At 43.1% G+C, this 21112-nt stretch overlaps 1 protein-coding gene across 1 annotated transcript in view; it reads right to left on the bottom strand.

The window, feature by feature from the left end:
- Positions 1 to 1027: 1027 nt before the first annotated feature.
- The window catches only part of atad2b (ATPase family AAA domain containing 2B), a 122874-nt gene continuing 102789 nt past the window's right edge, over positions 1028 to 21112 (bottom strand). The window contains exons 27-28 of the mRNA XM_015948168.3: positions 11122 to 11250; positions 1028 to 1277 (exon numbers count right to left, since the gene is read on the bottom strand). Coding sequence (XP_015803654.3) covers positions 1236 to 1277; positions 11122 to 11250 — 171 coding nt within the window. The 3' untranslated portion in view covers positions 1028 to 1235. The remainder of the gene's footprint in view (positions 1278 to 11121; positions 11251 to 21112) is intronic.

The following is a 21112-nucleotide window of genomic DNA, read 5'->3' as shown; positions in this document are numbered from 1 at the left end:
GAACAGACGGCCGCCGTCGCCTCAGCACCGTAGGAAGGGAGGAACACTTGGCACGACTAATCCGTCCACTCGCATCATTACATCCTTGCATATGCTCAACCCGAGGGGAGGCTGGCGCTGTCTGCTCAGGTGGAGACTGTCCTCCCCCCAGCTGGCCCGGGCCTCAGCGGGACGCAAGTACATTTAAATAAACTAACGTCGTCGATCTGAAGAGCTGCAGATGCAAACACAACCAGGTGAGTGATCCTCAGCAGTCTGTCACGAGCTTTTTGGTGCCAAAGTCAGCGTCAAAACTTACGTTCCTGAAATGTGTTTTTAATGAATCTAGTGGCATTCGTATATTTAGGCTCCACCCCCTGTTATAACCTGTTTATTACCAGTAAATTTGTTTCATTGGGATTTAAATAAGGCACAAGCTAGGCAGTGCAAACTAGTCGCCGTTCGGTTTGTTCTGCTTCCCGGTCGTCAGCCAGGTGAGGGGGGGGGGGGGGGGGGGACAGGGAAAGAAAACATTCTTTGATAGGAGGGGGGGGGGGCCGCAGGTCGACTCCTGAACAACTAAATGGCTCCCCCGTCTGCAGAGAATGTGGCGGCTGTGCTGACCTCATCCTGATGGCGCTGAATGTTCTCGGTGAGCTTTTGTTCGGGGTGAGGATCCTTGTCGGTGGCTCAGATAGTGAACAGGTCAAGTAGCTAAAATGGCAGAAAGGAATTAGCCACATAAAAGCACGGTGATGGTGATGAGCTCCACTCAACAGCAAGAGGGCTTCAGCAGTACAGTTCAGTGATTCAAAACGCGATCCAGGCTCTCCTGGTGACACTCCGCAGTCACACTTCTGCTGGTGAGGGTCTGAATGTGTGTGTGTGTGTGTGTGTGTGTGTGTGTGTGTGTGTGTGTGTGTGTGTGTGGTGAGCTGTCTGCTGTGGAGGGAGCGGCCAGGTCATGATATGACATCACCTAATCTGTAGGTTTACAGGTCGTCGGGGTTGAGAAATGTTCCCAAGAGCAGCATGAAACAAAGTTTAGGATAGCACCCGAGTAGCACCAGGGTCACCCGGCGGAGCGCAAACACACTCCGAGTGTTTGGTTGTGAAGAATGGGTCTGGATCTGGCCAGGTTCCTGAGACGATAGCACCTTTGAAAGTCTCTGTCCTCGTTCTTGTTCTCCTACCAAGATGAGGGCATGTGTTTGTGGTCCCAGACTGTTCAGGATCTACCTGAGGTTGTCTCCATCTCACAGGAATGTGTCAAAACGCTGGATTCTCTCCTCCATCTCCTGCAACACACACACACACACACATTGCTTAATCTCAGCCAACACAGCAAACCTGGATGTGTGTACTAAAGCATCTGTGCGCCACGGCTTCCATATTACTTGGAAATTTCCCACAGCAAACAACAGCTTTCACCGTGATAAATGATGTAAAGCGAAGCAAAAGCTGTGCAAGAGTAAGACGGGCGATTTTTCTCTGCATGAAAACAGCAGAGTTTGACACTGACTACATCTGAACGAAGCCAGAGGAAGAGAGATGGATGTTAGGCTGCAATAGACCATGATTAATGCCTTGAAGATGTTATGTCGTGTGTGTTCTCTCATCTGAATGGCTGATCGCTGCGACGGGCGCCCTTATGAGATATCAATTTCAGCAAAAGTTGGGAGAAAAAAACTATCAGCTTCTCAGCCAAAGTAATTTTACACTTCTGAAGCAGATAAAAGTTTCTCTGGGGAAGGAACTGGCCTTTGTGACAAAATTCTACATGAGACACCACCCGGGGAAATCGGAGAGACAGGTATGTTTACATGATTACCCACCTACAGAAGCCTCTTGGTCTTATAACGGATTTGAACCCTCCGGGGTCCATGGACGCGTGTCCGCGTATTCTGAACAGGTCTGATTTGGGACGCTGTAGCAGCAAGACTCCGCCTCCCTGAGTTTCGGTTTCAATTCAGCTTTAAAAAGGAGATTATAAACCACACCCCAGTTTTTAAATTTTGTTAATAGGCGACGTAAAAGCGGAGTTATACTAAACTAAAAAACAACCTATTTTTAGACAATCTGTAACTTGTCAAAACAGCAGTTTAGTAATCCGTGAGAGGGAATGTGCTTGTGAACATAAAAACATGAGATCCTTTTGCTGCTGGTGGAAGTCTCACATATTCAACTGATAAAAAGCATCATTATGTAGCTGAGAGAGAGAGGAAGGCCGCACGAGTAACGAGATGTGCGTAAAAAGGAGCCGCTTTGCGGGGAAAGGAGTGGCGCGAACGGAGTAACAACAAACAATTAGACAGATATTGACGGTAAACTTCATATTTTGGAGCGATCCAGACAGATATATCGTCGCTGCAGTTTAGCAGGCTTTTATTAGGCTTTAATAAAGGATGATGAGAAGGATAAATGTCCACCAGGCAGTTCAGATGTTTTATGAACTGGAAGCAGAGGAAGTGGACGGAGACTCGCAGCCGGAGTCTGAGGTAAATAGCGAGGATGTTGATGACGATGCTGCAGATCCATCCTTCCGCATAGAAGAGTTGGGTCATGATGAAGGCAGAGATCCAGCTCCTCGGAGATCCAACAAGAGGAGTGGGCGGCGCCGCGCAGCTGACAGATCCACTCCCCACTCCAAAATGCACGTACATTATTACCAAATTAATAAAATAAGTATAAATTCAGATAGTCCAGGTTGTCCTGAAAAAATGATACCCCATAAGGCAATATTTATTGTTTTTACACGTAATAACCGCTTAAGAGACAGAGCAACATGACGCTAGCATAGCGGCTTATCGCTAGCATAGCAGTTTGACCAGTTACATCGATATAAAGATATAAAGTCATCTTGTATCTTGTTTAGAAATTACATCGATATTTGTAAAATATCGATATATTGCCCAGCTTATAATAAGGTAACAATCTTTTCTCACCGCAGCTCGGACCAGCTGTTCCGGCCGTGGGAATGTGAGGACTGTCCATCTGCAGTGAGTGCTCTCGGATGGGAGAGGAGCCCACAGCTGCACCACTGCTCAGTGAGAGTAGGAAGGTGTGTGCTTCATGCCAAAGTCTCCAACAGCAACACTGCTCATGCCTGCTTTTGTTTAATTACTTGTGTAACTTAAGGAGACCACGGGCTTCTCTTTTGCCCCACCCACATGTTCCGCAACAGCTGCGTTCCTGCAAAAGCTGTGTAAACAACACCTGGCTGTACGGGGAAGGGCTGTCCCACTCCCCAGCCACCCCAGGCTGAGCCTACCCAGATGTAAATGCAGCTTAAATGCAGCTGACTCTACCAGGGCCTGACTGAGCTGACCACAGTGTAAATGTGCCATAATGTATTCATCGAGCATGCCGTTTATGGGGAGATTTGTAAGACACAGAGACAGCAGTCAAAAAGCACAGCAGCCTCTATAATCCCCCAGAGATCTAATCTGTATTGCGCTGGAAGCTGTAGTTCCCAGATAATCCCCCAATCTACACAACGTGAAGAAATAAAGTTGACGTGATGAGGAAAACAGGGATCTAACGGGTCATCGGCTCCTGCTCATTACATTAGTGCTAACGTAGAGTCGACTTGTGCTTCCTCCAGCTGGACTGATCTTACTTTGTAACTCGCCGCCGTTGCTATAACAGACGCTTACGAGTGACACAACCACCGCTAACATAACACGGATGTAATTCAGTCCAATGTCTATTATCGCTACGACATCTGCACTAAAATGAGACATAACTTCCTTTTAACACCCTTTCACAATAAGAGTCTTGGTAAAAGAACGCGATAAACTAAAAAATAGGTGAGTGAAGTGAATATGGCCACTATTAATTAATATATAAACAAACAGCAAAAACATTTAGACAGCTCAAGACTCAAAAATGTTATAAACTGATCAATTATAATTTCTAATATAATTTCCCTAAAACCGAACATGCATGATTATTTTAGACTGAAAGGCACCAATAGAGGATGAATCAGGTTCCTCAGAGAATGCTTCAGAATTTATTTAAAAGAATAATTTCAGCCTTGTTCCTGACCTACACTATGACCGAATCGTATTTTATTCACTATATTAATCTAGATATTAAGATTTTTACATATTTAGCTTTTTATGATTAGAAAAAGATCATGACCCAGATTCAACACGCATTCCATAATCCTTTTAAAGGCAAATGTGACTTTTAAGCAGCAGGAAAACACGTGTATTCAGTAAATGCTAACTGCTCCGGGTCATTCCAATCAGCTGCATCTACAACTCTCGCCTGTTGCACTTCGCCCTTCATCACAAAGGATTGTGGGAGACTAATTTCCTCTCTGATCAGGTCTGCCATCCCTGCTGATCACGACTAGCTCTAGTTTGAATACAGAGGAAACAGAAGATATGACCATCACACCTCTAAACTAAACTCCCGTCATATCACACAAGCTGCTGCGGAAACCGAGCAACCTTACTGTGCACATGAATACTGGGAGGTCGAATATCACAAAAATATTAGAAATAAATGACTTTTATAGTTTTGTTCATTTGACAGAAACATTGTACGCTGCACAGATCATGTTAAGAGGTCTAAACCTCTTATAAAGGTCTTCAATTGCTCTCAGAGACAGAGGGTATGATACCAGGCATAGACCAATGCATACTGTAATTTGCAGATAGACACAGTTGGGACGTAGCTGTGTTCTGGGCAGATATGGTCCCTGTGGCTTCAAATACAAGCAGGTTGTAGTTCGCTCCATCTGCCGAAAGGTCAGCTCCTCTGAAGACGGAGCGGCTGTACCCAGAGGAGGACGAGGGGGAGACAAATGTACGGACACGCTCCATTTCACCCGGCCCTACGATTTAGACACAAACACCACGCGCTGCAACAGAGTGCAACATTAAGTGGAGAACGCTGCGGCCGCTATATCCAATAGCGGCTCTGCGTGCGTCTGTGTGTGCGTGTTTCTGCTCTCTCTGGGGAGTTACAAGGAGATGACCTGCTGCGGAGTCAAGCTGCCTGTTGGAAACACAGGCAAACAAAACATGTGCCAGATGAGCTGACATTTCTGCTCTCCAAACACCAATTTAGGCTGGCAGTGTGAGATGAACCCCGATGCGCTCCCTCCCTCCAGCAGCAGCGGGGCCTGTCTACAGGCGGCACCACCTGGATGACTGCTCGCTCCTTCTCCTCGTCGCTTCCTCCCTCTGACATGCTGACAGCCAGCTCTGGCTAGCAGCGCCACGACACAGCCAGTCCCGGCCTCCTGTCTGTACTGACAGCTTATTGCAGCAGCAGGAGATGACCAGATGGCATTCTGGGAAACTGTACAGCAGTCACCTCTGAATGGAACGCTGTCAAAAGGAATTAGGGACAAAAAGGAAAAAGTCACCTAAATTAAGAATCTGTTTGTGAATTACTATTTTTTTTGTGGATTTATTGTGGCAGGAAGACTTTTATTTTTTCATGTAACAAGATAATCTTCGGATTGTGTGACAGAATGCCAGATTATAAGAATCAGACTTGCCAAATGCCATGAGTCGAGTGTGAAATGGCACTACGCGCCTCTCTAATGACCTGTCACTATGCTTGTATCCATCACAGGCCCTTGACAAGACCTTGCACATTCTCTCATTAAGTCTTCTTCTGTGTCAATAAGGCCGGGGATACAGAAAAACCCTCCACCTCCACCTGATGCTGGCGCTATTGATGCCACTGATGCCAAGCACCTCTTCCAGGAAAGATCTCTATCCTGGTTCTGTCATGAGCCCAAACAAACATTTTGTTTTGTTTCAGCCCGTCTTAAAGCGCACCGGCGTCTGGATTCAAGTTCCCACGACAAAAAGAGACGCATCTCTTCAGATAGCTTCTGCCTTCCTCTACTGGAGGGTAAAAACAAAGCAGCATATTAAATAACTGCCATTCTAGGAAGCACACTTTAATAAATAATTGCTACACAACTAATGCCCCATATTTCTGTTTCTTGCTAGTTAGAAAGGCGCTGTGGAAAACGTGCCATGAAACAGTGACAGGCTGGGATTACATAACAGTAGGATAATCCCTTTACCCATCAATTGAGAGAGATTATCTCGACAGTTTTTTTATTAGGAGTCAAATGGTTTAAAACACATATGTCAGAGTCAAGGCCCGCGGGCCAGATGCGGCCCGCGGAGCACTTTTATGTGGCCCGCGAGATAAATATCAAAAATATATTAAAACTGGCCCGCTGGCCAATTTTACCGCAAAGACTTCAACTCCCATGATGCTTTGCGGCATCAGCGCGGAGCCGACGAAGCCCCCTCCTTTGTGTTTTTTCAGCGCCTGCTGCCGGTCTCTGCAGCTCCGCTGTCTCGGACAAACTACACTCCTCTCACTCAGCGCCGAGTTCACTCCGCTGTTTTCTGACGTTGAAGCCCAGAAACGGAGATTCTAGCCGCTCAGTAATGATTTCACGACTGAAAGAAAAAGTGTTCCAACTAACGTCCAGACAGAGCTGATATAACTCCAGCGAGCAGCGACACGCTCAAACCAGCACGACTCTGTGGTTGTGTTTCCTCCCCGACACACAACAACGTGGTCAAGCTGCTCAGACATGTTCATCAGCACAAACCTATGTGAGCACCTGTTGTCATCTAATGTTGTCATTATTATGATGAAGATGAACAAAACAACAGGAGTCTCCTCCTCAGCTCAGATCAACCCCATGATGCAGGTATCTGGCTGGAACAGGTGAGCATCACAGTAAACCAGTGGAACAAACTCAGCTTTAAATATGTTGGTTTTATGCTCGTTTTCTGCTCCAAAACATGAAAGTTAACGGGTGAGATGTTGCATTTTCATTTAAGATAAAATGATATTTTTATTTTGTTGTTGGCCCGTGAGAAAAGATTTAACCTACAGTAAACAGGAAGTGGAAAGGCTGCAGATAGATGAATAGAAAATCACCAAAAACTGAATTTATCAGCAGCATAATTAGTAATTAGAGTATTAGAGTTTGGATACTTCTGAGCAGTAAATGATCACTGATGCAATGGGATGATCATAACCTGTAGGATGCTGACTTGATGCATGTTTTTCTGTGTCTCACTTGAGTGGCATTGATGCTGTTGGGTTTATAAGGAGAGTGACTCGTATTTTAGGAGTTCGACAAATACATCAGGGGTATATTTGTAATTATCAGTACAGAACTTTTGGGTTCTCACGTGGGCACATAACTGCGTTATATTTAGCTAGTAACACACATGGCTATCTCCAAATTCAAGGCCTGCATTCTTCAGAAGTCCTGGCTTACCCGGTCGATGACGAACCTCAAATGGACACCTACTTTTTCAGTTTAAGAGGCTTGCTGAAGAGAATGTAGTCCGAGGTTTGAGACCTCACCCCGGACAGGCTCGTGGCTGTTTCAATATTGTTCTAGAGGCCGAACCCAAACTCTTCCACACTGGTGGATTTGAAGCGGGTGCTAGAATAACCAGCGCTACTTCAGCCAAACTTTACAAATCAGGGGAAATTTCTCCAAATGAAAAACACAGAGGTTGGCAAAACTCTCTGGGGGAAATAAGGGTTTCCACTAGGGGTGGACCAATATATCTTGATAATATTTACCACTTTTTACACATGGGGATTAGGGCTGGGCAATAAATCGAAAATGTATCGTTATCGAATTTTTTGACTCTTATCGAGGTCATTTTTCCCATGTCAATAGATTTGATAATAAAAAAGTGAAAAGATGTGTGCAGGTTGGCAACGTTCATGTCCCTTTAAGAAGCTGTACCACCTTGAGTCACGTAAAAATGTGACTCAACGTTATACATGCGACAGCCCCATCTAGTGGACAACTTGTTTCTGCACATACCTGTAGTTATCGTCCATTTATCGTTATCGAGGTGAAATCCGCATTATATCGGTATATTGCTTTTAGGCACTATGGCCCAGCCCTAATCGGGACAGAAAGATATTTGTCCTCAGTGAAGCTGACTTGAAGTCAGGTACATCCTTGGGAAGCCTGGTGCTGATGCAGATTTGAATTTAAATGTACGTTCACTAATAACATCTGCATAATAAATATTCTAAATTAACTTTATTTAGGTGTCTGACTTTAACACTGAGTAGTGCACAGTTTAAAAGTTAGTTAAATTCAGAGTTCAAAAACTGATTCGGTTAGGGTCACTAATGTGATTAGCGACATTTTAGCATGAATATAAGATGTGCGTAGCGTTTAAAACGTCTGCGTACCTGGAATGGTTATTATTAACAATCATGCTCATGGGCAAACAAACAAACAAATCGCTCTTGTAAAAATGATGAACCCAACCGTAGCATTAAAGTTACAATGGCAAATCTACAGAACAAACTAGCTTTCAAATACAAGCGTGGTCACGCAACACTTACCCCTCCACTCGGGTATCTTCCCCAGGCGCATCCACCCGTTGACGGAAACCCGCATTGCCAGAGTCAATGACAGAGCGCTAAACAGCAGTCGCCATTTTCTACATGCAAACGTCTTCTGTTGTCTGCTACTTGAAACAGCGTTTTTATTTTAGGTACTCTGGTAGTTTGTCCTAAAGTTGTAGCAGCCGGCTGTTTCTCCTCATATATTTTTGATCTGTGAACATCTCACACCGGTGGTGATCTGTTGCTAAATAAGTGAGTGTGTAAGTGTGTGTAATGAGAGAAAGACGTAGGGAAGTGCGGCAGTTCGGCAGGCCCGACAACCGGATGGTCCAATAGTTGCTTTCAGTTCAAGCCGTGTTATTGGTTGAGGTTTTTAGGCAAATACGAGAGAACCACTTTATAATTTTCCCCCCTTTTTTAATCTCTACAATATATTCATAGCTGTACTGTGCTGGGATGTTGTTGAGAGGCATGAAAGCAATTTTTAAGCTAACTTGTTTTCCAAATTAGCTATTATAGCTCTAAGACCAAGGTACGTACCAAACAATGCTCACAGGCATACTGCTACAAGCCTAATATGCAAATATACAAGACATTTATTCATATATACATAAACATATACACAGATAAATGTGTGTGCATAAGTGGCTGCAAGGAACAGGATTAAAAACCATATTCTGCAGCCGCAGTGCCGCATTCTTATATCAATAAATAAACTCTCATAAAAACTCTCGTCAGTATTGTTTTCCACAAGTCATTAGGATGTCATTAGCTAGATGTACTCCTTTAGAGGTGTGTGCCAGTGGTCCTCAAAGATAAGTACTTTTGTTTAATCAACTTTCAAGTATCCCTCTCCAGCTCCACCTTCTTCATCAAACACTCCTGGCTTTAGAACGGCTGAGGCAGCAACAACCCAGTACAGTAAGGCTTTACAGCAGAAGACCACTAGCTACCGGCTAACACAGCAGCTCTGTTCACCAGTTAGGTGTTTACAGTCTGGGGACGTAAACGTCGCTGATCAGCTGTGATTATTTAAAATGATACTTTTTCATCTAAAGACGAAGTGGGACGTCTATGTTGCAGTAATGTGATGACTTTAGGATGAGCACTGAGTTGATAGTTTAATAGAGACCTGTTAAAGCAAATGTGTTTTAATACCAATAAGTGTTAAAATGGGGCAGCAGCAGCTCAACAGGTTGAGCGGGTTGACCAGTAATCGGAAGGTTGCAGGTTCGATCCCGACTCTGGATAGAGAATTCTGTTGTGTCCTTGGGCAAGACACTTAACCCTTAAGCCTGCTGGTGGTGGTCGGAGAGACCCGTGGCGCCCCAGGGCAGCCGTGGCTACATCGTAGCTCATCACCATCAGTGTGTGTGAATGGATGAATGATGCACTGTAGTGTAAAGCGCTTTAGAGTCCTTACTCTGAGAGGCGCTATACAAGTGCGGGTCATTTATCATTTAAAAAATTATGTTTCTGAACATCCATAACTGTCCGACTATTTGACTCTATGAGAATACATCTCAGAGCAAAAGCCAGAAACCACCCCAGACTTATTTAGAGTTAGGCCTTTTTGTGAATTATGTTTATGTATTTAGCAGACGCTTTTGTCCAAAGTGACTAACAGTTGATAATCAAGCCAGCAGGTTGCCCTTGAGGCTAACAACAAACACTATTCAGTCAATCCTAGATGGCAGTGAGGCAGCATAATCAATCATAGAGGGAAGCGATATATGGAGTGTGCAGTAGAGTGGGGGACGGGTACTGGGAGGGTGCTAGTTTAGGAGATGCTCTCTGAAAAGCTGGGTCTTCAGGAGTTTCTTGAAAATCGACAAGGAAGCCCCTGTTCTGGTAGTACTTAGTAGGTAATTCCTCATCTATGGAACGACGCATGAAAAGAGTCTGGGTTGTCCTGAGCGTGGCGTAGGCACCGCTAGCCAACGATCCTTCGATGACCGGAGTGGCCGGGCCGTGACGTAAGCCTTTGCAAGAGAATTCAGGTAGATGAGAGCTGTACAATCCAGGGCTTTGTATGCTAGCGCTAGTGATTTGAATTAGATGCGTGCTGCTAGCGGTAGCCAATGGAGCACAATGAACAGAGGGGTGACGTGTGCTCTTTTAGGCTGACTGAAGACCAGATGCACAGCTGCATTCTGGACCATTTGAAAAGGTCTGACAGTACAGGCTGGAGTACCAGTTAGAAGGGCATTGCAGTAGTCGAGGCGGGAGACGACAGTAGATTGTACCAGGAGCTGGGGGGCATATTCTGTTAGGTATGATCTGATCTTTCATATGTTATGAATTCTTAAGTTGTCTTGGTCCATGGCTAGTCAGGTTTTCTGAAGGTCAGTTATTTTTGGACTTTTCACACACAACATTAAATAAAGAGGAAACTGGCCAAGTGAGAGACAAAAGATCATATTCGGGTCTAAAAATCAATCTGTAGCAAAGAAACAGCATCTTAAATACATTTTAGTTTAATGATTGGGGAAAAAATACTAAAAAGAAATTTGCATCGTTCTTTAGTCAATCTTCAGCTGTGTGTCCAGTCCAATGGGAATCACCTTGATGGTGCTAAGAAGCTATTTTCTTAAATTTCAAAAATCCAAGGAAGCAAAAACAAATTATTATGAGTCAACTGCACCTTTTAGTTTCTTTGTAAAAAGTGACGATAATATTACAAATATTTGTTTGATGAAGACTTCAGAAAACCCAATGAGTTGTTGCACCAATACTGAACCAGTTCTGTTGGGTTCTCACCTCTAGTAGCCGGGTCTTGTCATACTCTCTGCGGTGCTGGTAGATGCTCTGGCTGAGGAGGCAGTAGAGTCTCTCCAGCTGCTCCACAGTGTGGCCCTCACTCTTCTTCACCGCCATGTCCAGAAGAGCCTTTGAGAGGTGATACAAATGAACTTGTTGGTCAATCCCACATTAAAGCCTTATATCCCTCCAATATCATCTCAGAAACACACGCGGTGCTTTACTATCACGTGTACGAGACTGTTACGACTCTGCTGTGTGTGACCAGTCTTCCAAAGCTGGTGTTTGGAGATGCAGCATTTAGAGGTCAGGTGTATTCAAAAGCAATTAAGATCAGAGTGACAGCTAATTAAAGCTAGTCATAATTATAACTGAGTTTACATTTCACTGCTACTTTAATTAAAACACTGAATAGTCAAAGGCCTCTTTAATTGACCTGTTCTTCCCATTTTAGCCAAACCAAAGTAGCTTTACGTGGATTTACTCAAAACCCAGGGCTCATCAGAATGCATGGGCTGCCTCTGCAAAGGCACAATAATTAATGTTACCATCCCCAGCACGAGGCAAACACAAACCTCTACAGTGAAAAAGGCTGCAAATGTGTGCGAGCCAGGCAAACAGACAATGACCACGTGTTTAACCCAAAATCAAAGCAATACCGGGATTAATAAGGCACGGATGTTTGTCTAGACTTTCATCACTGAACATGAGAGAGGTGATTACAGCAAACACAAAGAATAAGGCAGAGGCAAAAGAGTTAGCAGTGTATTCATTACAGAGAAGACACTCTGACACTGATTTCTGGCTAAAAAACAGTTTTCTTGATTAGAGTTGGAATCTGAATCCACACCAAGAAAAGCTCCCTCCTGAATGGAAATGTGGCTTTGTAGCTGGTGAGTACGTCTACGACTCAAGAGTTCAGCTAAAATAGATATGGAAAAGCTACATATTTCCTAAAATACCACAACTGTCACTTTATAAATGAAGTAGTGCCATGATGTTGTGCAGTAGAAAGCACTAATCTTTGTCGTTTTGGGCCCTTTTTAGCAGCAGAGAGTTTTCTAGAACAAACACTGATAGTTTTCTGAATTTAAACATGAGTGCTATGGCATTTCCATTGTTTCTTCTTCAGCATCTCACAAAATAGGTTTTATTTCCCAAACGTTGTCGGTATGACTTCCATCTAAGGTTCATCATCCTGGAAACAGGACTGAGTCAATAATCCCTTTCCATGATTTCATTTGATAGTAGCATATAGTTTACTGGTAATAAGGCTTTGACAACAAAACCTCCACTTAGACAATCTAATAACTTGGGAGTCTCGACAAATAATGGATGCCAAACTTTCACAATTCATGTAAAATGGTGATCCTGCGTCCAGACAAACAGAGCAGCTATCCGCTCCATATTGAGAATATTTTATCGGCGTCTCTTTGTGCTTCAGCATCAAGGAACTTTTTCTCCCACGTTTTCAATGCAGCCATGAAAACTCAAAAAGGGGGGGGGACAAAATGGAGCACATCGCTGTGTGATACCGTCTTTAACACCTCATGCATAAAAGCTCTAATTAGCATCATCTCTACCCATCTCACATGTATGAGAATGAAAGGCACTTCTCGAGCTACATTTCATTCCATTTTCATTATGTTGTGCTTTAAGTGCATTAATGCATGTCCTAACCTCGAGCCATGTCATCTCCAATCCCCTTTTAACGCTTCTGAATAACCTTTGCTTCTAGTGAATTTTTCATTTTCATTCCCATGTTGTTCCCATTTTCCTTCCTTTTCTTCTCCCATCGCCTCACTTTATTCCCTCGTCTTACGAAGCTGATTGCGGCAGTTTACTCCCCAGCCATTGTTGGCTTGATCAGGATGTCGGCGTCAGTGTGTGGTAAATGGTGTGAGAGTGTGTCTTACACAGACTCAGTGGCTGAGTCAGCTCACGGCACACAAAAGGGCAGTAATCCCTTGCGTTAAAGACTACTACTGACATGGACCATTTAACCTCAACCCTCTCAAGTCCCTGCTCCTTCGCTCCCCTCCCCATCATTTTCCTTATTCACATCTCTATCCACCAACATCTTATGACCAAAGATAAAGTGTTGGGTGGCTGGACCTCTAAAAAGGACACCAGCTAGTTGTTTTCCCATCTCACTCGGCAGAAACGTTTAACGACTTTACACTGGAGTAAAACGAAAATGTAGATTAAGATTTCACAAGTTGATGCTTGCGATGACAGAGATTTATTCAGCATTTATAAAACGAGGAAAATGCTGCTGTGATGCTGTCTGCGTTTTATCATGTTGCAAACAAAGCTTTTGTTAAACAAACAAGCTGTGAACAATCATGCATGCAGACTGTAGCCAACTGTGGTACAGTGGAGGGTCTACTTTGATCTCTGAACGCTTTTCTAGCACACTAGTGTGTGTAGGGGAAGGGGGGGGGGGGTCCTTCCTCAATGTTGACTGGGAGAAAAGAGCTAGCAAGCAGCGGGAGGTTTGAAACCCAACAGCTTCTGTCACCGGGGACACTATTAAGCCTTCGCTATATGCCTCCAACAGAACAATTCAACTCCTCTTTCCTCTCTATACTTTTATTTTTGTCTGAAGCGGCACCAAACGGATTAATTATAAATGATTCTGGTTCGTTTGTTACTATAAAAACCGTGTGTTCAGCAGAGGAAGTGACTGGATGTGGCACACGATACAGGAATTTGATGATAGGAGGAAAAAGAAGTCACGGGGGGAATGGTGTGTTTCACAGGAGGCTTGGTCACACAGGTAAGCAACATCGGCAACTTTTTAAGAAACCGTCATACTAAAATATATAAATCAATACTTTGTTTCACATTCTATATTGAATTAACAATGGTTGGGTGGAGCTAAACTCCAGAAAAAGAAGAAGTCAAGTGAAAGTTGTAAATTTTATTCTTCCAAGAATAAAACATTTAAATGTGGTGTTTCTTAAAGACCTCCACTTGACTTTGTGATTTGAGATAAAAAAATAATAGTTACTACATAGGTAATAAACAAAAATGTGATTTTCTGGGATGGAGTATTTGACTATGTGGCCTTGTGTGAATAAATGAGCATTTCTATATGCAGGTCAAGTTCAGTATCGACACTGTAAGACTTATTCAGCCTCTTACAATTCTGTAGTTGAGCAATAAAAAAGAAAGGTCCATCGAAAATACGTGTATGAAATAAATATTACATAGAAATGTTATCATAACCACTGCTGCACAACGATCAATAAAGGAGTTACTTTTAGTCAATGGAGAGCTTAGAGACCTACAGCAAATTTCCTAGGAAAGGGATAAATCAAATTCTTCTGAGGCCATAATCTAGAAGTCAATCCAAGTTTAATAGGTGCCTTTCCTCTCACTTTTTAAAATTTAATTTAGTGAGTGGATCTAGGCTAGTAAAATAGACATACTTATACAGTTTATCCCTCAGCTTAACGCAGAACAATTCAATCTAAAAGGCAAACTTTTTGACTTCAAAACAATATTCAGTACAAGCAATGGCATAAATACACCTTATGAAGGGGAGAGTTATGAGACTAACCCCCAAATTCCACTACCTCCGCTCCGGTCCGCCCCCGCCTTCCGCAGCCGCTCGCTTCCGAACTCAATTTTTACTGGTACCCGCTCTACAACGGCTCCGCTCCGGTGCGGAGACCTGAGGTGGGCAAACAAGCATGCGCGGGACTTTCGAGATCTTGCGATACAGTCCGAGCAATAAACGCGGAAGTTAGATCCAAACACCCGTTGTGTGGGAGAAGCATCGGCATGAACTGTTTAATCTGCCCATCATTCGTGTTGAGATATCAGCAGTGTTTGGATCAACAAAGGGCGACTACTTTGATAGTGGAAACTGTATTTATGGCTTATTTTTGTGCATTTAAACTTCAGCCGCCATTGATAGTTGTTAAAAGTTGTTAAACCTGTGCATTTGAAACAAAAAACACCTTTTGTTTATCGATTTATTGTGAAAAACGGAAATTGTGCTTGCTCCTTTTCCTGTTGGGCCGTTGTGATTTCTGTCCATTTACTGCGGAGGTGTTCCGGCGTCCGACGAAAATAGGATCGATTCTATTTTTGCCGGACGCCGGAACAGAGGGCGGCGCACGGCGCTGCACTGCCGGAGCACGGCCGCAGTAGTGGAATTGCTCTGATTGACTACAACGGGACCGATTTTGCTCCGGCGTTCGTGTCGGAGCGGAGCGGAGGTAGTGGAATTTGGGGGTAAAGGTGTGTGAAAGTCTAGACATCATCATGCTGACCATGGACCCAGGGCTAGGCAACAGGGGCCAGAATCCATCATCAGACACCCTATGGCCTGTTGCTGTGGACTCATACCTCTAACCCTCCTCAACTGCCTTCCAATTGTTCAACCAGTGGACCCAATACCAGCAAAAGGTGTTGGTCTGACGCTAAACTCATGTACCTGTACCTGACAATGTATTCTATCGCCGTTTTACTTAGCGCTCAGTTAAGTTGCTTTGCAAACAGCTACAGCAGAAACAACGCCGGTGAGCTGATTATAGCTCTATACAGCTGCTTCAGAATAAGATTAGACATCCAGTTAGGTTCTAATCAGCTGTGGAAGCAGCAAGTACTGCTGCAGGTATGTCATTTGTGTATTTATGGTTATCATTATCATCAAGTACTCAACTGTACGCACTTACATTCAGTTTGGGGAAAACGTGGTATTGGTGCTTCCCGAGTATTAAATGACCTCTGTTTGACTTAGTGGGCTGACAGACGGGAGTGAAGGAAACAATAAAACAGCAAAACAAACAAATTACTATTTAAAGATGGCCAGGAGCTGTGACGTAGGTTGGAGTTTAGAAGAAACATTCATTATTCTGATTGTTCAACGCCACACTCTTCATTTAGAGCCCAGAGAGTATTCTAACTCCAATTGTACTTTTGTCTAGTAGCACCAAAGTTATTTCTAACAAACTCGCCTTTTAAAACTTTGTTTACTTTTTGCCTTTTGATTAGACTTATAAACCAATGTTCAAGTATATTTCTGCAACGTTATTTTTCTACAAGTGTAAAAAGCTCTATTGATAATTGCAATGTAACGATTTAAGACCACCCCCCCCAAAAAAAAAAAACACTCAGTATACTAGGGCTGTCACAATAATTACAAGAACAATATATCGCGATATTAAGAAACCCACCGCACTGCATGACGTGCCACCGCAATTACCGCACTTGATTAAATCTCGCAACAGCGCATGCTGAGAGGTAAAGTCCGCGCTGATCGAGGAGATAGTAGGGCACTTTTTTTTATTTCTGTTAGATGTTGCAGCCAAATTTGCATTTCAAAGTTAAACCTCCTGAATGTTGTTTTTAAGTTCAGTCAGAGAATGCCGTTACTGCCCTTTGATCTGCATTCAATAAAGTGTTAAAAATGGCCATGTATTTTTTTCTAACATTTTTCAAATGTGTAAGCACAATGTTTCAAAGGAAATATTGCCATGAGTTTAGTAATTAACAAACAAATTTGCTAAGTACATAAATAAAAACGAGGTGCAAAAATATCGCATATCGCAATATTGAGCTGCCCTGACTCACCGCAGGGGGAATTCCTCAATCGCGACAGCCCTACAGTATACCACCTAAATTTAATATACTGTGTAACGACATGAAGGTTCTCTGATTTGTGCCAAAGGTCACATTTGCCCAGCTGGGTCAAACAGTACTTTGAATCCACAGATTAAACCCAAGGAGCCACGATGTCTAGCCAAGATCATAACATCATCTGCTGTTCCGTCCCAGAAGAAGGACACTTCAAGCCACGATGATAATAATTAAATAATAATTAATAAACTTATGACTTTATTACTGTTTATATATTCATTAATACATGATCACTTGGTTCAGATATAAAGGTTTTAATTACCTGAAATGGATTATTATGCTTTGGGTTTTATAATAATGATTAATTATAATGTTTATAAAGATTTGTTCAGCAAAGAAGACCTTCACCTATCCAGCTAACACAGAGTTCAGGTAAACAATAACTGCAGCACATGTTTTCTGACGCATGACCAAGCTTTCTTCCGGAGAGAGAGGGAGGGGTTCTGAGAGAGTTTGGTAAAACTAACCATCACAGATTTCATGCCAGTTCTGGAACCAACACCACGAGGAAAGGAGAACGGCCGCCTCCTGACCTCCACCAAGCTGTTCTGTCACGCCGACAAGAACGGCTAAAGAACAAACGAAACTAACAAACTAACGAAGACTCTCCCAGAGTCGTTGATGTCTGAAGTTAATTTAAATACAAGGACGTTCATCTGCCAAACGCTTCATACACCGAGTGACACAAGAAGACATCCCAGGACCCATCTGGTCGTGCTAGAGGTTTTTCTACCAACCTCGTTCCTGGAGGAAACCCATCTCCACCTGGACACTTCGGATCCAAACGGGGGCCTTCTGATTGGGTGAGGCAGACCTCGATAGAATGCGTTTGATGCTGTTTTCTCTCAAAATTACTCAGTTATCCGCAAAACATCATTTCCACCAGAACGCTTCCATTCCCTCTGAAAGAAACCTTCTGAGAACTTCATTCACGCATTCCAAAACTCACCATTCTCATTTTTAGTTCCATCCAACACAGGTTTGCTTTTAAACAAGTAATATCAAAGCGTTTAAGGATTGTCATCAAAATTGCCATTTATGAATTGTCATTTCAAATCTTTCAGTTTAAAATTGTTAGTAAATAAATTTCTTCATTTTTAAACTTGCCTCATTATTGAAATAAAACACAGTAAATGGTTATATTTCCAGTTTATCGAATGAAAAGAATCTTACTGAATCTTCTTTTTAATAAATAACCTTTGCTATTAATTTAAGCATCTTAACCTAATTTTCACACCATTACAACTGCCCACTCCACACAGAACATGCAGTTTAGAAAAGGTAGATGTATTATTATAATAAGCACTGTTTTTATTTATAGTATTTCACTACTGCAGCTGTTTTAGAAGGTTTGGGGCAGCGAACCAGCGGGTTTCTTCATTAACAAGAACATAGTTTTATGGTCATCAAAACAAAAGGTTTCATTTGTAAACAAAAGATGCTAAATGATCTGAGTGTAATGTTTGTAAAGTAATAACATTTCCTTCACTTTATTTAGAGCTTTGTCTTTTTTCAGCCTGCTGATTAACCATAAAGTAAGAGCATCTTGACAGTGTTGTATTCCCTCCACCTCCCACTCCACTTTAATAGCTTTACACTGTTTTCTTCCAGCACTAAGCAACTGCACACTGAGTTTTTCTACACTGTTCTCCACTATTAGGTTGACAAAAGTGTAGCCAAGCATATCAAATACCATTTTCATGTACCGTGCTACTAATCAGGAGTACAAAATCTGGAGTTTATATATGCTGAGCATGATATAGAAGGAGCAATGGATGCAAAAGGGCAAAATAAATCACACTATAGCGTGGAAAATTGAGTGCAAACTACAGTAAAATGGCAGATGTAAGAGATCGCTGTGTTTATGTTAGGGGCTATTGACATGACTAGCTGTCACATGCTTGATCAGGAGGCACAGCTGCGTCTGTGCAATCGCATGCAAACAGCAACACTGTCAACACCATCAGCGAAAACGAATGAAGATAAAAGCAGCTACTCAAAACGCCATCTACTATTATTGACACCCAAACCACGATCCAGCACTAATATTATGCTGCTTCCTTTTGAGCAGACATGTGGCTTGGACTTTTCACCAGCCCCTTCTGTGGTTAGAGCTAAAAATCAGACTGGATGACTAACCGAAATAGGGCCATTTTTGCTGACAGGCTTCTCTAAAACAGGAATTCATGGGGTGTTTTAAAAGCCAAGCATCAAGCCAAAAGACTTCCCACCATGCCAGCAACAACCCTAGCTTTTTCCGAGCATAAATAGCATCATAATCTCTGTGTGTGCACGTGTGCGTGTGTGTGTCTCCTTGGTAAGATGTTGGAGAAATTGCTGGGCCAGATTGGATTTCTTGTTACTGAATTCTCATCTGCAATCCTCAGCGCCACTTCTCCGAGCCCATCTGTGGACAAGTGTCTGAATCTTGATGAAAGAAAACAGCTGAGAATGAGAGACAGCTTGAAGTCGGGAGAGAAACCAGCCTCAGGACCCATTTATTCATACTGAGGAATTCATTTTGATCCAGACGCCATCAAGCATCATTTCAGCAAAACTGGCTGTAACAGAACTTGATTTTACTAAGTGAAAGAGCACAAATAACTATGCCATGCGTCTGAAAGGCATGATATGAATACTGAAACAATACTATCTCTGTCCTGGAGGATTCAGAGTGTCGGGTCTGTGAACAAACTCATAACACTCTGATGATATTCAATTCCGGAGACATTTCAGAGCTTTTTCCATCAAAGCTAAAAGTCGGGAACAATGAGCCTTCTGCAATCAATGAATGTGACTGAAGAGAAATGGAGCAGTGCGCCGCTCGCTGCAGGCCTCAACACGATTCAGGCACTGTGCCAGTTCCAGCCCTGCCAGCAAATATCTGCTTAAATATGGACTCTCATCCTGCACACCGGAAATTCAATTTGTTCCATAAGCCTGGGAAGAAAAAAGCAATTATTCACAGTCCCCACTATTCACAATCTGCTTCTTTAAGATATATCCCCCCTTCGCCGCACCAACAAGTAAACCCCAGATTAGTGCCGTGTGTGGCTGTTCATAGGGCCAGTCAGTAGAAGCACAAAGATTAAGCCAACTAAAAAGCCTGTCAATCAGATTAAAAGATAGTCAGGCTCAGCAAGGCAAAATTCGTACCCCCACTGTCCCCATCATCCCCACAGGACGTGTAAAAGCCATTAGATAATGGCTTGATAGCTGGATGTCACTTCAGAGCATGCAGGAGAGAACGAAGCGCATGTCAGAGGAACACTTCTTTTACACCAATTACACTACACAGAGCTCTCAAAAACTAACACCCACATCTGATCAGTGGGAAGTGCTGTCAAGGGAACCCGCCGAGCCGAGCCTCCAATTTACACTAGGGGTATTAGGTGGGACCCTAGCCTGACGGTGTAAAGTACCACCAAGATGTATCGCACGCTTCCTGTTACTTGAATGCATCCTGGCGTGAGATGGTGGATCTAGTGGGGCCGCTCATGTTTCAGTCATTACTTTGTTTCCCTAAAATTCTATGAGAACAGCACCTGTTGTTGGAGAGAGAGGAAAATAGTTCACTTCGGTAATTGGCTCCCTCCCAAATTCAAATAGTAGGAATACAAAGTGTTGATGGCTGGAAGATGCATGAGGTTGACAGATGGTGACATGAATGTAGGATGAATGGAAATATAGGGTAAGCTTAGGAGGTTAGGAGTTATCCATCTGAGCAGGGCAGTGTGACAGCGTCAGAACTAAGGATCCAGAGGAAGCTTAAGACTGGTCACCCATGACTGGGACTCCTTTATTTTCCACACGATGAGTCTTGTCTAACAAAAAAATACATACACTGAATGCTTTCTTGAATCTAGACTCTGACAAAGTGGATATTTATCTAATGCAACTGTGATTGGAGGTAAAAAGTGCAAAAGAACACTTAAAAAGTCCAATCTTCTCAATGGGCCGCATGGTCTTTTCCTTCATCGGGCCTTTATCCCCCAACTTCTCAGTACCTGCTTCATTGTGGTTCCTAGCATGCTAACCCGGTCCTAAAACATCAGTGACTGTTGGTCATTGCGTGGCTAGAGGGTGAAGTCACTGGTTGTTCCAGAGTTTTCTGCCTGCTGCCTCCAGTCGTTTCCGTGTTCGGAGTCTGACGAGAAGCCACTGAGCAGAATGTTAAACACCACTGCCATTGCTGTGCTGTGTTGTGTTTTAGTGTGACATCCACATCACCTTGCGCTACTTGTGTGTCAGGTAAAGATCTCAAATGCGGCAAGTATTCCTACACGTGCTATGATGAGTGCACTCACAGCAGCCGTGTCTCAGTTGGACTTGGAAAGCA

Source organism: Nothobranchius furzeri, chromosome 2, assembly GCF_043380555.1.
Source record: "Nothobranchius furzeri strain GRZ-AD chromosome 2, NfurGRZ-RIMD1, whole genome shotgun sequence".
Taxonomy (NCBI): domain Eukaryota; kingdom Metazoa; phylum Chordata; class Actinopteri; order Cyprinodontiformes; family Nothobranchiidae; genus Nothobranchius; species Nothobranchius furzeri.
Note: the sequence above shows the minus strand (reverse complement) of the source record. Positions and strands in the feature narration are given on the sequence as shown.